The following is a 17,936-nucleotide window of genomic DNA, read 5'->3' as shown; positions in this document are numbered from 1 at the left end:
ACATCAGGTTTGCGCGGAGCTAAAATGGCTTCACCTTTTGGAGCCAGTTACCCCACCAAACGGACAGCCACTTATTTTTTGGCAGGACAACAAAAGCATTTTTTTTGCCCTCGCACAAGCAGCACAAGCCAACCTCTGTTACTGTGCACAAGTGTAGATAGCGAGTGACTTTTTAGCACAGTGGGGAATATTGTAGATGAGAAGAGGAACAAGCTGCCTGCCAAAAATGTGGAGATGCTTATGCTTAACAAGTTCTGTCTCTCTCTCTCTCGATGATATCTTCTGGTCCTGATTCCACAATAAATGATCATATCCGATCACCACTAGGCCCAACATGATTCTGGTATTGATTGTTGTATTCAATACATGTCAATAAACAACCTGCGAATCTGCAGTGCATGCAGTATACAGTAACATAAAAGTATTGAATTTCAGTCTTTTATGGTATTGACGATAAAGCATCAATGCTATCAAGCAGCAAAACATTCTGTGGCATCGAATACTGAGTTCCAAAGCAGTTTATTTCTTCAGAATCAGTGTGAGAAACAAAAACCAGGTACAGTAGTGTAAGGTATTATCTACGCTTCCATTTTTCCAGGGTTTGACAGTCACCTTAGTAAAGACCAGTTGGGAGGAAAGATTGGAAATCTACAAAGTAATGTTGAAGAAAATTACATTTCTACTTAAGTAAAAGTAGTTTCTAAGTACTTTCTCTCAAATGTACTTAAATTATTAAAAGTACTTGCCGTATCCAGTGTCCTCAAATCAGGCTATAATACATAACATATTACTGTACCTTTTTTCTGGAGATGATCTTTTGCCTTTGATATCAATACATTCAATTCAGTTTTTTTTTTGTTTTCTTTTAACTAAAAGTAATGGGACTATGTTTGAAATGTAGTCAAGTAAAAAGTACAGATATTTTCTTTGAAATGCAGTGTTAAGACTAAGTTAGTTAGAATACGCAGACTTTCTATATTCAGATACTTCAAAATGTTAAGCACAGTAACAAAGTACTTTTACTTAGTTACTTTCCACCACTGTTGGGAAGCAGAGCATGCTATGCCCACAGGTGGCATTTCACAAGGCAGCTATGTTTGGTTCATACTTTAAAGAGGAAACATCCATTTATTTTCATTAATATTGCAAAGCCCAATATTTAGCCGAGCACATTGGTCAAAGTATCCGTGTATCAAATGAGCGCTCTAATGGCCCCCCCGGGAGGGAGTCCATCTGGGACACTCAGCTCCCAGAATGCCCCCTGACGCCGCAACATCTCCAGCATCCCCACCCACACACACACACACACACACACACACACACACCCCCCCCGGTGCTTGGCAGGAGGTCTGAAGGAGAAGAAGAAGAAGAGACCTGCCAAACTTGGGAAAATTCTAGTACCACAACAGTGTAACAGGGAGTCTTCGTGGAGTTTGAGTTACGGCTTTAAAATTACTCAGGTTATTCACACCGGAGCCGATTAGTAACTGTGATTCTTGACCCGACGATAAAACATTGACTATTAAATATATTTTACATTGCCGTCCGATCATTTTGAGTTCATATCCCCGATCGGAGAAATTAAACGTTCTCATCATTTGGTCTCATTGGGTACATCTGCTGTGCGTCAATGACAAACACATCACATGATGTGATCATGCTCAAGTGATTGGACAGCTGCACATACAGACATGGTGTGTTTATTATTGTTCATTACTATGGAACACTATGGAACAATAATAGAACATGAGAATGTCCCTGAGTTCCAATAAAATGAAATACAATATGGAACTGTCACCAAGTACAATGCAACCTGTAACTCTCACTGAGTTTTTAGGAAGACATAACATTAACTAACATGGAACATGCATTGCACTGCTGCCTCACAGCAAGAAGGTCCTGGGTTCAATTCCCGCCTGGGGTGCTGTTGGCACCGTGCTCCGGGCGGGTTATCTCCCAAAATAGGAGCCTTTCTGTGTGGAGTTTGCATGTTCTCCCCGTGCTCACATGGGGTTTCCTCCACCTCACGTCAGTAAGGACCCCCCTCAAAAACATGCACCCATCATCGTCTGACCAGCGATGGACATTTATCACCTGGTCCCCGGGCGCGTCCACGTATGCTGCCCTCTGCTCCTGGCTGTGCCCCCGGAGGAAGGACAAGCCAGGATGGGTCAAAAGCAGAGGAACCATTTCACCGGCCACCATCAAAGCATGTGCATGTGTGTGTGTGTGCAAGCATGTGTTGTAGTGTGGTGTGTTGCGTGACAAAAAAGACTGTTTCTTCTTCTTCTTCTTCTTCAAACTTATATCAAAGTCTATTTCACTTTAAGTGCAAATATACCTTTATATTTATAACGTACTATGGTACCATTCCAAAAGCAATCACTGCAAAAAAAAAGAATGAATGGCTGACTCTCACTCTCGTTCATTGGAAGTCCTCCTCCCTTCACACTGTATTAAACCAACTGAAGCAAATTGAACGACTTGTTTTACTGAGTGACGCCTCAAGAAACGGACTGTAATTTCACCGGCACAGAATCTGATATATCTGACACTGATCGGCTGATAACCGGTCATGACCGATCAAGCTGAAAACCGACCGATTCTGGTCACTGGCCTGTCACGTTTTATCTGTTAACTTTACGGTCACATTTTTGTTCTTGATTATTACTCCATGTTCCTCCCAATCACCCCCTTCCAGGTTTCTCCATCGTTGCCCACGTGAGCGTTGAAGTCTCCCAGTAGAACTATCGAGTCCCTAGACGGAGCCCCTTCCAGGACGCCACCCAGTGACTCCAAGAAGGCCGATTACTCTGAACTGGTGTTTGGTGCATAAGCACACACAACAGTCAGAGCTTTCCCCTTAGCACCTTGTAGTCGCATAGAGGTGACCCTCTCGTTCACTGGGGAGAACTCCAACACAGCGGCACTCAGCCGGGGGTTCGTGAGTATCCCCACACCCGCCTGGCGCCTCTCACCCTGGGCAACTCCGGAAAGGGAGAGAGTCCAGCCCCTCTCCAGGAGTTTGGTTCCAGAGCCAGTGCTGTGCGTAGAGGTGAGCCCAACTATATGTAGTTGGTACCTCTCCACCTCCTGCACCAGCTCCGGCTTGTTCTCCGCCAGAGAGGTGACATTCCACATCCCTAGAAATAGTCTACGATGCCGAGGATCAGCAGGCCCAGACCCCCGCCTTTGCCCGCCGCCCGGCTGACATGGCTCCCCACCTCAATGCCTATCCCTGCAGGTGGTGGGCCCACAGGGTGGCGGCTCCATAGCGTTTCTTCGGGCTGTGTCCAGCCGAGCCCCATGGGTCAAGGCCCGGCCACTAGACGCTCGCCGGCGAGCTCCCCTCCAAGGTCTGGCTCCAGGAGGGGGGCCCGGTTTCCCAATTCCGGGCGAGGTACCATATTGTTGTTGTTTCAAGGGCGAATGACACAGAAAGGCCGAAAGATTACCTGCACCACTCGCCATCTAGTCCGCCCTAGTTTACATACATACATATATATACATATATACATATATACATACATATATATACATATATACATATACATACATACATACATATATACACATATATACATATATATATACACATACATATGTATACATACATATATACATACATATATATATACATATACATATACACATATATATACATACATACATATATATATACATACATATACATACATATACATACATACATATATACACACACACACACACACACACACACACGCTGTAATTACACGGTAATGGGTCCAGGCTAAAGGACAGAATATTCTATGCTTTGTTTGTCCGCCAACCCCAAAAAAAGTCAAAAGTCGCCAAATGACCCTATAGTATGCGGTGGGTCACATATACACACACAGATACACACACACACACACACACACACACACACACACACACACACACACACACACACACACACACACACACACACACACACACACACACACACACACACACACACACACACACACACGCTGTAATTACACGGTAATGGGTCCAGGCTAAAGGACAGAATATTCTATGCTTTGTTTGTCCGCCAACCCCAAAAAAAGTCAAAAGTCGCCAAATGACCCTATAGTATGCGGTGGGTCACATATACACACACACACACACACACAGACATCTATATATATGTAAACACGTACATATATATATATATATATATTCAAGATTCAAGATTTTTATTTGTCACATACATATACATACTTTCATACATATATGCAGTGAAATGTAATAATATATATATATATATATATATATATATATATATATATATATACATACACATACATACATACATATATATATATACACACCCCGATCTTCAACACCAAGGCCAACACCAAAGTAGGCGCCTGGAACATACGCACGCTGTTCCAGTGTGGCCGCATGGTCCAGGTGCTGAAGACTATGAAAGACCACCTGGACATCTTAGGCCTTAGTGAAATGAGGTGGACTGGGCAGGGGCGCCTCACGAGTGATGGAGCAACCGTTCTTTACTCTGGGAAGGAAGATCACCATACCCATGGAGTCGACATCATCCTCTCCAGCTGCGCAGCAAAAGCATTAGTTGGATGGAAGCCGGTGAACGACCGCATCATCACAGCGAGGCTTTACACTAGACATACCAAAGTAACCATCATGCAAGTCTATGCCCCAACCGAAGCTGCCTCAGAGTAAGACAAGGACGCCTTTTACAGCCAGCTCCAAACCATGCTTGAAGAGATCTCCAGCTATGACATCAAGATGCTGATTGGAGACTTCAATGCAAAACTGGATAGCGACAGAAGGGGCCTTAACACCATAGTGGGACCACATGGATCTGCAAGCTCCACAAATGACAACGGGGAGAGACTGTTGATGTTAACTAGCGTCAATGGTCTCAGCATCGGCAACACCTTTTTCAAACACAAGCAGATCCACAAGATGACTTGGGTGTCGCCTGGCGGCGAAACCCGGAACAAGCTGGATTATATCTGCATCAATGTAAGGTGGCGCTCGTCATTGCTAGACATTCGCTCCCACAGAGGTGCAGATGTAGGATCAGATCCTTGTGGTGGGTAAAATCAGGCTGAAGCTGAAGAAGGTGCAAAAGGTGCAGCCCAAGAGACCTTACGCGGTGGACAAGCTGAAGAACACCAACATATCACAAAGCTACCATGAGGAGTTGAGAAAGAAGCTTGAGGTACCACAACTCCCAACAACCATTGAGGAGAAGTGGAGCCTGTTCTCCCGTGCCATCTCTGAGACTGCAGAGGCAGTTTTAGGCAGAAGAAGAGGTACCAACAAAGAAAGATGGATAACAGACAAGACATGGAAATTGATTGATGAAAGGAAGATGGCCAAGATAGAAAGGGAACAGAAGACGAGGCTCCGGAGTTGGAGGATGGAAGATGAGGAGTACAGGCGCCTGGACCGGGAAGTGAAGAAGAACTGCAGAAGCGACAAAAGAAGGTGGCTAGACAAAAGCAAGAGAGGCACAAGAGGCAGCGGAGAAGAACAACACAAAAACACTGTACAGGATCGTGCGGGAGCTAACCAGCTTCGGTGTGCCAATCAGGAGCAAGAATGGCACGGCACTTCTGAGCGACGAAGAACAGGAGGCTAGGTGGGTGGAACACTTCAGCGAGGTTCTTAACCAGCCAACGCCTTCTACACTCTTCAGTTTTGACCGGGAACCATCAGCTGCAACCCTAAATGTTACTTCAGAGGAGATAACCGGGACAGAAGTTGCCAGAGCAATAAAGAGCCTCAAGAACAACAAGGCACCGGGACTCGATGAGGTAGCAGCCGAGTTGTTGAAGCACGGCCAGGAGGTCGTTGTGGAGAGCCTCACCCGCTTGTTCAACATGACTTGGCATGCAGAAGAAGTTCCTGCCGATTGGAGACGTGGGGTCATTGTGAAGCTGCCTAAGAAAGGAAACCTCGCGGACTGCAACAACTGGCGGGGCATCACACTGTGTTTATCCCTGGCAAGGTATTCTGCAGTGTATTGCTCCAACGCCTAAAAGAAGAGGTGGATAATTTCTTGAGGGAAGAACAAGCTGGCTTCCGGAAGGGAAGGTCCTGCTACGAACAGATCTTCTCTCTTCGCAACATCATTGAACAGTGCCAAGAATTCCAGACATCCCTCATGATCAACTACATCGATTTTAAGAACGCTTTCGACAGCATCCACCGGGAATCACTGTGGCAGATTGTCCAGCTGTATGGTGTACCACCCAAATACGTCAACATCTTCAGGGCCCTGTACCACAATTCCACTTGCAGAGTCAAAACCAACAACGGCTCAACCGAAGACTTTGACATCGTCACCGGAGTAAGACAGGGTTTTATCCTGTCACCCTTGCTTTTCATTATTGTCATTGACTTTGTGATGAGGAAGACCGTCACTTGTGAAATCTTCGGCATCAAGTGGGGAGGGGACAGACAGGCCGACCTGGACTTTGCGGACAATTTGGCTCTGTTCAGTCATACCCACCTTGCACTCCAAGAGATGACCAAAAACCTCCATAAGTACGGGGAAAAGGTCGGCCTACGGATAAGCCAAGAAAAGACCAAGGCCGTGACCGTCGGACAGGACCAACACCATCCACCTCTCACTGTAGGCGAACATGACGTAGAGTACGTTGAGAACTTCACATACCTTGGAAGTAACATCTCAAATACAGGAGACGTGGAGAAAGATGTACGAACTAGAATCGGCAAAGCTGCAGGAGTATTCCAACGGCTCCGCAACATCTGGTCGTCCAAAGCCATCAATAAAGGCACCAAGCTACGCCTCTACATGTCAGTGGTCATCCCAACAGCGACCTACGCCTGTGAGACGTGGATGAAGACAGCCAGCATCACCAACAAGTTGGATGTCTTCCGCCGACAATGCCTCAGATCCATCTTGAGGATCTCATGGAGAGATCACATCACCAAAGAGGAGGTGATGAAAAGGGCAGGGGTGGCAGCCCTGTCCAATATTGTCTCTGCTAGGAGAAAGAGAAATGGAGGGGACTCGTCGCCCAATGTTCCAGAAGGAATGGGAGGAACTAACTAACCACACACACACACACACACACACACACACACACACACACACACACACACACACACACACACACACACACACACACACACACACACACACACACACACACACACACACACACACACACTATTATTTTATGGCGTAAATTTCAGCTGCCATTTTGTCCCTGCATATTTTGACCAATAATTTTGTGGTTGGTACACAAAATGCCCATGGGTTAGAAGAAGAGGAAGAAGAAGAATAGGAGGAAGAAGAGTACCACAATTGTGTAACAGGGAGTCTGAGTTATTGCAGCTAAATTACTCCAAGAAGAAGAGCTGCCATGTGGCATGGTCGGCCAGGCCACGCACCCGTGGGCTCCACCCGTGGGCTCCACCACCGGCTATGGGGGTGTTTCAGGAATCAGAGAGAACCTGCGATAGGAAACCAGGGTGCCGCCTTCAAAACCTCCCTAATAGAAGCAGCACTAACTGGTGGAAAGCATTGTGCTTCATCAAAGGAACAACGCCATGACACCTTCACCAAGGTAACTGCTGAACATTTACATATAGTGTCTCGAAAAGAAACAGGAATACACACACGCACGCACGCACGCACGCACGCACGCACGCACGCACGCGCGCACGCGCACACACGCACACACGCACACACGCACACACACACACACACACACACACTCTCTCTCCCATGGGCATTAAATAATAAGTGCAGCACTTCACTGCCATGGCAGAAAACATGCTAGCAGGGCTAGAGCTAATGGTGGTGGTGTATGATAGGTCCGGTGTGTATGTGTATGCGTTTGAGAGTGTGTGGGTGCGTGCGAGCGTGTGTGCACGCGCAAATGTGTGTGCGTTTGCTAATTGCACCAGTGCAGGTTGACAGCAGGAATGTCAAGGCCTGTTAGTTGGAGATCCTGGCTGAGCTACCTGAGGAACGAGCTAATTGAGCTCAGAGTTCTCATACGTTAACGGTTCTGAGAGAATGGGAAGGGCCCTGCGAAGAAAAAAAGAGAAAGAATGAAAAGCAAGAAAGAAAGAACATTTCATCTCAAGGAGACTCTGAGGAGCCGGGGAGACGGTGGGTGCTGTGTGTAATGGAGAGGAGCTCCGACGGGCCCCCGTATGCCGACAGCGACGCACGCGGTGGAACAGGAAAGGGTGCACGTGTCACGCCCTCCAATTTAGCATCCCCCTCCTACTCAAGGCGGGCAGGGCGACCACCACAGCCACGGCGGACAAGGGGAGGGCGGTGACCATAATTACTCTGCATATTTATCCATGAACTGCTCAGTTTGAGAAACTCTTCCACGTCGGACACTCGCTGTTGTATCGCACAAAACAACCCCTCTCACACTCCTCCTTCTCTTCTTCGACTCAGCCGTCCTCAAAGATGATCTTCCTCCTCTAAGTTTCTAAAAATAATCCTTTCTACCTCTCCGCTCGGCTCTTCAGATTCCTGGGTGCCTTTTCACAGGCCTCCTCCATCGCGCGGGGGTCAAGACGTGTACAAAAGAGAAATGTAAACAAAGCAGTTATCTAGGAGCTAAGGAGGACGGCGGAGGAGAGGAAACTTCAAGGCTTAAAAAAAGGAACAAAAAACATCTCAACGAGTTTTGAGGAAGGCATGAGCGTTACTGAGGTAGGGAGGGAGGAGGAGGGGAGGGGAGGGACTGAGGATTTGGGAGAGGAGCCGTGTGCAGGGCAGAGCAGCAAAGCAGAAAAGTCGAGGCCTCGGCACAAGGCTCCCATGTGTTTGACACAACAAAGTTTCCCCAGAGTTTCATTTATGGAAATGTTTCGGTCTGTGTTCACTGCACCTAACTACTATGCAACTCGGCTGTGTTTTTTCCCGTGAGAAAGAGCGTATTTCCCCCGTGTTTTTCAGCGGGAGTCGCTGCGGCTTTCATGAACAACCATAATTTGAACGGGGCACTGCACTCCACTAGTCCTTTATTCCCAGACTCCTATACGGTCTAGATAAACCATTATATAGTATATTATGTAGAACAGCATTTTATACCATGTAATAGCATATGACATGAAGTCTTTTCTTATATCACATTAGCCTTTTATAACATATCAACTAATATGTGCTATAATGCTCATTATTGCTGCCTACTCATCCACTGCAGCCGGGTTGACTCCTCCTTCCTTGGCGCTAGTCAATGTTTCTCCCATTCCGTATAGATAACTGACTGTATAAATGACTATATAACTCTATATGTCCAACTACATGAATAAACTTGACTAGACAACTAATTAGAGAGATCTATCTAGTCATAATTTATTCAGGACTAAACTAAACTTAATTTTGCTCACACTCTCACAAAACTCTTTGTCCAATTCATTTATTGTTAAGAGCTGGATGTTTTCAAAAATAATTATCCTCAGCCTCTCCTCACATTTCAAGCCTAATGAAACCAGCCAGAGCACTAAGTATGAAACGGAGAAACCCCGGCGAGGGAATTCAGGTCACCGTCTGATGCTGTGAAACTGCAATTATACCGAAAGACGGGCTGCAGCATCAGCGGATATCACAAAACAGCGCAAAACGAGGATTTCCTGGCTCTGTCACTTTTGTTTAGCGAAATAGCCCTGCAGTTATTTCCACACAGTAACTTTAACAACTGTCAGCGACTTGCAGGATACAAAACGTTTTGAATCGGTCAATGGCAATGTCAATAGCGAGAAATTATGGCGGCGGTGAAAATCAGGTGTTTGGGAGTAGAAAGCAAGCGCTTCTGCAGGTATCAGAGTTAAATTCAATAGTTTTTACGACAATTTCTAAGAATGATTGATGGATAAATGGCCCATGAAGTTCATTGGTAAGCTTCGGGTTTTAAATCATCAGAAATATTGACTGTGAGGCAGAAGAACATGCCTTATTTAGACACAAAACATATATAAATGAAGTGTTTGTATTGAAATGAGGACCCCAAAAATTAAAAAAAGGACTATTGAATGACTTTAAGGCCTAATATTTGTCAAACTTGAACTTATGACATTTTGACACTTTTTAAGGACCTGCAGACACGCTCAGAACTCTGTGAGAATCCCAACCCCGCAGTGCGCAAAGCGCCACCTCATTCCAGTGCCACCTGTCACGTCGTCTGGGAGCTGACCTTTCCAAATATTCAAATCCAAGCCACCTCTCCACCAAACTATAATAACAACGCAAGTCAAAGGGAAGCGCCCTGGCAGTCAGCGTTCGCATCGAGAAATTGATCTTTAAAAAGAAAATATGCCAAAGCAAAAAAATAATACATTTAAAAGGTAATATAATGAAGAAATACATAAAACAAAGGAATCTGCGGGGAAAGCTCACCTCTCTTTGTGTGAGCTTCTGCTTGTCGATCTGCTTGACCTTGGGACTGTTGGCCAGCAGGTGGCGCAGTTTGACGTAGCTCTTCCACAGCTTCTGGTACCTGTAAATAAGGAGGAGGCGTCAGGCCAACTGGGGAGATTATTGTCTTTGCTTTCTACCCCCCCCCCCCCTCCTTTTTTTCTTTCTTGCAACAGGGCATCAATATTTCATCCACAGCCCTTTCTCATTATTAAACAACGTGGTTGTAGCGCAGCCCGCGGCCATTGCTCCATCAGCCGCTGCTAAGCGAGGGAAGCCTGGAAGGGAACCAGACCAATCTGCAGCTCAGGTTTCATTCAAACAGATTTTCTCCCGCACTTGCCAGGGACGGGCCAATCACAAGCCTTTATCTAATATGGGGCGGGTTTGATGCGATGATATAATAAACAAGATGGCTGCCGCTGATATGAACAGTGCGTTGAATGCCCTAACGCGACAGTATTAAACGAAGTGAACGATATATATTTCTCTGAAAAGCTTTCGTTGATAAGATCGATGTGTTTGCCGTACTTCAGACAGGATTTGGTAAAGGTTTAATGCTCTGAATGGTTGTAGGTCTATCCAATGCTCTGATTGGTTGTGGTTCTATCCAGTGCTCTCATTGGTTGTAGGTCTATCCAATGCTCTGATTGGTTGTAGGTCTATCCAATGCTCTGATTGGTTGTAGGTCTATCCAATGCTCTCATTGGTTGTGGTTCTATCCAATGCTCTGATTGGTTGTGGTTCTATCCAATGCTCTGATTGGTTGTGGTTCTATCCAATGCTCTGATTGGTTGTGGTTCTATCCAATGCTCTGATTGGTTGTGGTTCTATCCAATGCTCTGATTGGTTGTGGTTCTATCCAATGCTCTGATTGGTTGTGGTTCTATCCAATTGCCTTCAGACAGTTTGGTCTGTGCCAGCTGGTAACGCCACTTGTAAATTGAAAATGAACTGAGAGATTGCAGACTAATACGCACTTGCGAATGGTCTGGCGATGCCAGGCTAGAGCGAGGGCATTGGAGGGAGACGACTCCCCAAAAACTGTCGTCATTTTGTCGTTTGAACTGTGAGGGGAGAGGAAACAAGAAGGGGAGTGGACGGGGTGGATCCAGGGTGGGGACAGTTTTTGTCTGGTTTTGTCTTTCACGCTCCTCCTCCTTAAGGGGCGCCGATTAGAACAAAAGTGATGCCAGTGGTGATGCAAGCACCTTTTACTCAAGTGAAAGGACAAATAACCAGATGCAAAATTACCCCACTTTCCACTTATACTTAGGCAAATGTTGAGAAGTACTTGGTCTTTTGTAATAATCAAGGTACAAAAAGTGAAAGTACTTGCCATATCCAGTGCCCTGATATAAAAGAGCATTTTACCTAATGTAAAAAAAACATTCTGCAGATGAGTGCTCATGCAGATCCTGAGAAGTATAGGTGGAGTCTCAGTCATTTACAAGGATCTGGAGTTAATGAATCAGTGATGAGCAGTTTGATAGACCAATAAATCAAACTGCCACATAAATCCTGTACTAGATTTAAAATACAGATATTTGCTTTGAAATGTAGAGGAGTGGAAGTCTCTGAAACTGAATATACGTTAGTAAGTACAGATACTGAAAAGAAAATGAACTTAAATACGGTAACAAAGTACACGCAATTCCCACCACTGGGGGGCAGAGTCCTGCATCGGATAGGGGTGACCCGCAAAAAAGGTGATTTGCAGTTGTTTTTTTGTCTTCATTATATATCCGGTTCGGTTGTGGTTAAAACAAAGAGCAAGTGGGGCGCGGGACTGTGGGGGTTGGATAATAAATACAATTTTATTAAAATATGAAGAATACAATTTATTGTTTTAATCCCCTGACCACTGCACTGCATCAATTCACCCTGTGCACAAGAGGGTGTCTCTTTACTTCCATGTTATGAGCAGTGTGCACGTGACCATTCATCTGCACTGGGCCTGCGCGTGAATGGTCACATGTAACCAGGAAGCAGATTGTCTACTCTGCGATTTCCAAAAAAGTAAGACCGGAGAGGTCTTTGCAATAGACCGACGACGAGGTGGAACTGGTACTCAAAGCAACACTTGAGTATTAGGCGGTCAAGGCAGCGGAGAACATCGATTGAGAGTCGTCAAAAAGCAAACACGGAGACATAATAGAGCATTATCCATCGCCCATGGCGATGGGAAAGGAGGACCCACACAAGAAGGATGAAATCACAAAAAGGTATGTGGATGTAGTTCTTAGTCAACAACACTACCTCTGCTCTCTGTGTCGGCTCTGGAATATGACAGCCACTTCAATCGGTTGCGTAAGGCACGTTAACTGGAGAGATGTGCTACTCAATATTATGAGAATAAGCAAAAAAATATTCCTTTAAATTGTATTTCCTGAATGACCTTTGTTTTAAAATACATTATCTTAATTGCACATATATGAAATGGCCCAAAATGATCACTTTAGGCCTAACACATTTTTTTTACAGAGCACTAGGATATGCTGTTTCAGGTTGGGGCGCAGATCTTGTGTCGAGGGGGGAGGGTCGGGTTGCGGAACTAATTGGTTGGGTAGCGGGGCGGGTACTGTATTGCAGGTGGCGGGAGCAGGGCAGGAACGAGTGTCGAAAATCAGACCCGTGCAGAACTCTGCTGCGGGGGTCAAGCCACGACACTCAGTACAGACTTTTGGCGGACGTGGTCTCCAACCCTGTCACCCCGTCACCCCGTCACCCCCCCCCCCCTTCCCCTGTGGTTCTCTATGGTAAGTCGTTGCCGTCACTCTCATTTGCATCTGAAAGGAAGGAGCAAGAGGAGTTATCGGCAAGGTGACATGTCGCCGCTGTTCAGACCGCACCCTCCCTCACCCCTGCCTCACCCCCTCCACCTACCCTCTCAATGCCTGTCTCTCTCTGTGTGCCTCGGTCGACCCTCTCCCTTTTTCAATCAGACCCCCTGATTGATGGACTGAGGGCCGAGTGTGACCGTTCTGCTCTCATTCAGGAGACTTTCTCCTCATTTACTCAGGTTTATTAAATTATGATTGGTGGTAGAGAGAGGAGAAAGGAGTCCGGGCCGGGAGGGGGGGGGTGTATGGAGGGGAGTGTACTGGGTAATAGAAGAATTATAGAGCTTTAATGGCGGAGACTTCATTAGAGACTGAGACGGCGGCGAACGAGGAGTGGGGTAATGGTGGAGGGTATAACGCCCTGATTATCAGCTCCCCGCCACCTCGCTACTGCAGCAGCAGAGGCGGGAGGTGAGGGAGAGAGAGAGAAAGAGAGAGAGAGGGAGGGAGGGGGAGAGGGGGAGAGAGAGAGAGAACGCACGCCTGGGCGGCCCTCCTTCGTCCCCACAAGGCTCAGATGACCTTTTCCCAGATCCACTCTGCGCTCCCCTCACGCTGCCACTCCCTGCACATGCTGCATATTAGCATATGCCGCCTGCCTGCATTCCTCTGCCCCCCCCCCCCCCCCTTTTTCCTCTCTGTGTTCTCATTCTGTCCCGGAAATCAGAACTTTATTCATTTATTTATTTTTTTACTTCAACTCTGTCTCTGTATAGCCAGGCTTCCCAACTCCAGCACTCCAATTTAAATTCAAATTTTCTCTCTTTTCTTACTCTTTTCTGTCCTTCTCATCTTTTATCTCTTTCCATACAAGTACGGTGCGATGAAATAAAAGGGCTCCAGAGGCCGGGCAAAACCAATGGGAAGAATAATAACAATTATAAAATTTAAAATATGTCAAATATCTCACAAAACACACACAAATATAAGAAATATATACTTAAAATATACACAAGTATGTCATGTATAAGTAGCAAAAGTATTAAAAAGTATATAATATAATTGAAAAAAATGTATACAACAAGGCAAAAATACATAGTAAAATATATGTAAAATATACTGTATATATAAATTATAAGAAGCAAAAGTGAGAAAAATATGATCTAAATGAGAAAAATATCCATAGATACTGTATGTACAAAAAAGCTAAAATACTGTATATAGCAAAATAAATACAGCATGTATTTAATCGTATTCATTCATACTGTAAATTATATGAATAAATGTCCAGTCCTTGAAGGCGCGAGAGAGGGACAGAACACCCAATTGGCTGTCTGAGTGGGAGGAAGAGAGTAGCGTCTCTGCCACACACACACACAAAAGTCGCCAAATGACCCTATAGTATGCGGTGGGTCACATATACACACACACACACACACACACACACACACACACACACACACACACACACACACACACACACACACACACACACACACACACACACACACACACATTTCAAAGTGAGGCCCGAGTACCTTCACTTGGTAAGTGATGATGCAGTTATAAACCGCAAAATAGTCAATTCGGAGACCAGTCCTCACAAGTATAATAACACACACACACACACACACACACACACACACACACACACACACACACACACACACACACACACACTCTCCATCCAAACCTAAACCTGCTCACTAGCTACACCCATCATTAGCGGAGGAAGGAGATCCCTTCTTCCTTTGCTCTCGTTTGCATTTGCTTCCAACTCGGCTAATAATGTCCCTGTCCGTCCATAAATTTGTAGTTGTCTGCTGCAGCGAGAGATTCGACATGTCGGCGGGCCTCACGGGTGGGGGTGGTGTGGGGTGGAGACAGACAGCCAAAATGAAAATGGAGTGATGGGGAAGGGAGGGGTAGTACACATTAGTCATAGGAGATGAGCTGATGGAAAAATGGATGTCGCAATGATCCGACTCTCATTATGCCTCTTCATCATCTTCCTCCTCTCATCCAAAACTCAAAATCCTACAGTTTATTTTTTGTGTTTTGTTGTTTTTTCAGCGTTCCCGATCACAGGCCCCGGTGCTCGGGGAGCTCGGGTATTGACTTTTGATAGGCGTTGTTGTTGTTGCAACCCTGAACACCTGGGAGAGCCCGACGCCCAAGATAATCTCGCACGTTGCTGCCGCCGCGGTTAATTATGCTGCCGCACGACGTGGCTGTCCCCACGGCAACGCAACCTGGCGACAGGGGGGGTGGAGGAGGAAGCGAAAACACAACCCCACGCCCCTGAGATGCCCGGCGATCGAAACCAGACAGACACAAGCCGGGGACCCGTGACGACGCATGAGAAAATGTCACGCTACATACTCCCCCCCCCCCCCCCTTCTCTTTTTTGAGATCTTCCCATTCCTTCTCATCCTTCTATAGACACACCCGTATCACCTCTCTCTCTCTTATCATCCCCTTATCCTCCCTCTCATTTCGTCCCTCTATCCTCCCCCTCTCTCTCTCTCTCTCTCTCTATGACCAATTTCATTTGAGTTTATTCACAACGCAGCCGTTATACCATAGTATCATATTTAAGCTCATGAATTTTATTTTCTTCCGCTATTCGTTGTCCTTCTCTCCCCCAAATCCTCCTCCCCCCATTGAAATTAGGCAGTCTCGTTACTCCTCGGCGCAGAATGTGGCGTTCCCTACTTGGCTCGGCCATACCCCGGGGGGGAGCGGTGGTGGCAAGGGAGAAGAGGAAGTGGACGAAGAAGAAGGGGATCAGGGACCGCGAGAAATACAAAGACGGTGTGTGTGTGTGGGGGGGGGGGGGGGGGGGGGCAAAGAGCATTTCTCGCATGATCCGCCAACGTACGTGTGCGCGCGCATGTGTGTGTATCTGTTCTTCTTGTGTATAGTCTGGGTGTGTGTGTATGATCCTACTGGGGGTCTCCGGCATAGCTGAGCTGGGCGGGCCGGATCCCAAAGTGGACAATAATGGGGAAGGTGATGACGTCCGGGTTGAACTGCTCCCGGTCCAGCTGGTCGATGCGCACTGAGCTGGGCTTCTGGAAGACACACACACACACAGACACAGACAGACACACACAGACATTAGAGGTGGACACTCGTACTTCAGTTTGTCTAGACACACACATCCGACCGAGTCCAAAAAATAAGAGCTAATCCTCGCCACAAGGCCCCTCAGTGCGTCATTATCGTTGTCCGATAGGTCTGAGTTGGACTTGATGAAGCGATACTGCGATCCATCCCGCACCCCTTATCGGGAGGGAGGGGGGGTCCTAAGTTGACTCCCAAATCACAGTTTGTCTGTCGGTCAATCAGAGAAAACATCAGAGGAAAGGGGGCCGCAGCAGAAGGCGGGACGAGCTGAGCGGCAGATGGCTGGAGGCTGACGCTCACCTTGACGTTAGCCGTGCTCGCTTTACAAAAAAAAAAAAAGAAAAAAAGAAGGGAAACATTTCATTACGAACACAAAGCCACTTTGATTTTGGCTTTAAGTCGACATAATCGTGTTTGATTGATTTGGGATGAAGCCCGGATGATTGCCCCATTGAAACGGTGGTGTGTGTGTGTGTATGTGTGGGGGTGTTACTGGAAATGCCTAAATTGTAAACACCGATTTGGGATGGTGGGCTTGATGAGCCGCTTTATCTTTCGCACTGCCCCCCTTCTTTTTTTATTTATTTTTTTTCCCCTCCCATTAACCGGGGTTTTCATTTGCCGCAGATGATTGAAGGCCGACTACGGCCAACGCCCCTCGTTGGCGCCCTGCGCCACCTGGGAAGATAATCACTTGAGTGTGTAACGTGTTTGATTGGCGTCGCACCCTTCGGTTCGAATCGAGTCCCACCTGCCCCCGGCGCGCGCACAGCAGGTGACGCCGAATTCCCCAGGCAGAAGATGAAGATCGCGAATCGTCTTCTGCGGAAAACCGTTTTGACTTTGGACGGATACGACCTTCAACTCTCGCGGATTGAGATCGAGTTACCCACCGTGAAGCCACGGTTTATTTTTGGATTCTTCCCTTGACTTTATGGGCTTAAAAGGATTCTAAGAATATACACTGACCTTTTAATTGAATTAATTAATAACCATTTTATCAGCTTTTAAATGGGACATATGATGGAAAACTCACTTTTTCAGAGCTTGTGCAGATACATTTGGGTCTCTGATGGGCCTGCAAGAACACAAACTGTGAGCAGCTCCACGCCGCTCTGGACACCGCGGTGTGTTTGTTTCCGTGTGTGTGTGTGTGTGTGTTTGTGTCCACGGAAGGCGATGTGCTACGGATTTGTTTGTTTCCTAAAACAAATCCGTAGAGGTATTCATTTCTGCAAATCATCTATGGCTACATCCCCTCTAATGTAAGAGACTAAAATCAGGAAGTTGTGTCGCAATGCTACGTTCTGGATGTACTGCGGCTATTTCAAAAGGGCGTTTGGATAAAATGTGATATTACTGTAATTCAAAAGACGTTAGGAAAGAACACCGATTAATAATTTAAACAAAAAGTGGATTCAGACCAAGCTTCTCAGGTTAAACGGGTCCCTTGTTATACGTCGGATTAGAGTTTTCATTTTTTAACAGCACTCGACAGCCCTGATGGCTTTCTAGATTTTGGGTTTGGATATCTGCATGCATTATTAACGAGGCAAACCCCCGCTACTAAAAACAGACAAAGCTGCAAAACAAGGCAGACGCCACAGTGGTTGACCAGCGCC

General features: G+C 46.3%; 1 protein-coding gene across 3 annotated transcripts in view; it reads right to left on the bottom strand.

Moving 5' to 3' along the window:
* Window positions 1-17,936, bottom strand: part of drosha (drosha ribonuclease III) — a 147,451-nt gene that overhangs the window by 109,849 nt on the left and 19,666 nt on the right. For all 3 annotated transcript variants that reach the window (XM_080020549.1, XM_080020550.1, XM_080020551.1), the window contains 2 exons: window positions 16,135-16,259; window positions 10,385-10,484 (listed from right to left, as the gene is read on the bottom strand). In XM_080020549.1, the coding sequence (XP_079876675.1) occupies window positions 10,385-10,484; window positions 16,135-16,259 (225 nt within the window). The remainder of the gene's footprint in view (window positions 1-10,384; window positions 10,485-16,134; window positions 16,260-17,936) is intronic.

The sequence above is a fragment of the Zeus faber genome (genome assembly GCF_960531495.2).
Source record: "Zeus faber genome assembly, chromosome: 19".
Lineage (NCBI taxonomy): Eukaryota > Metazoa > Chordata > Actinopteri > Zeiformes > Zeidae > Zeus > Zeus faber.
The sequence above is the reverse complement of the archived record's forward strand: the minus strand, read 5'-3'. Positions and strand labels throughout refer to the sequence as shown.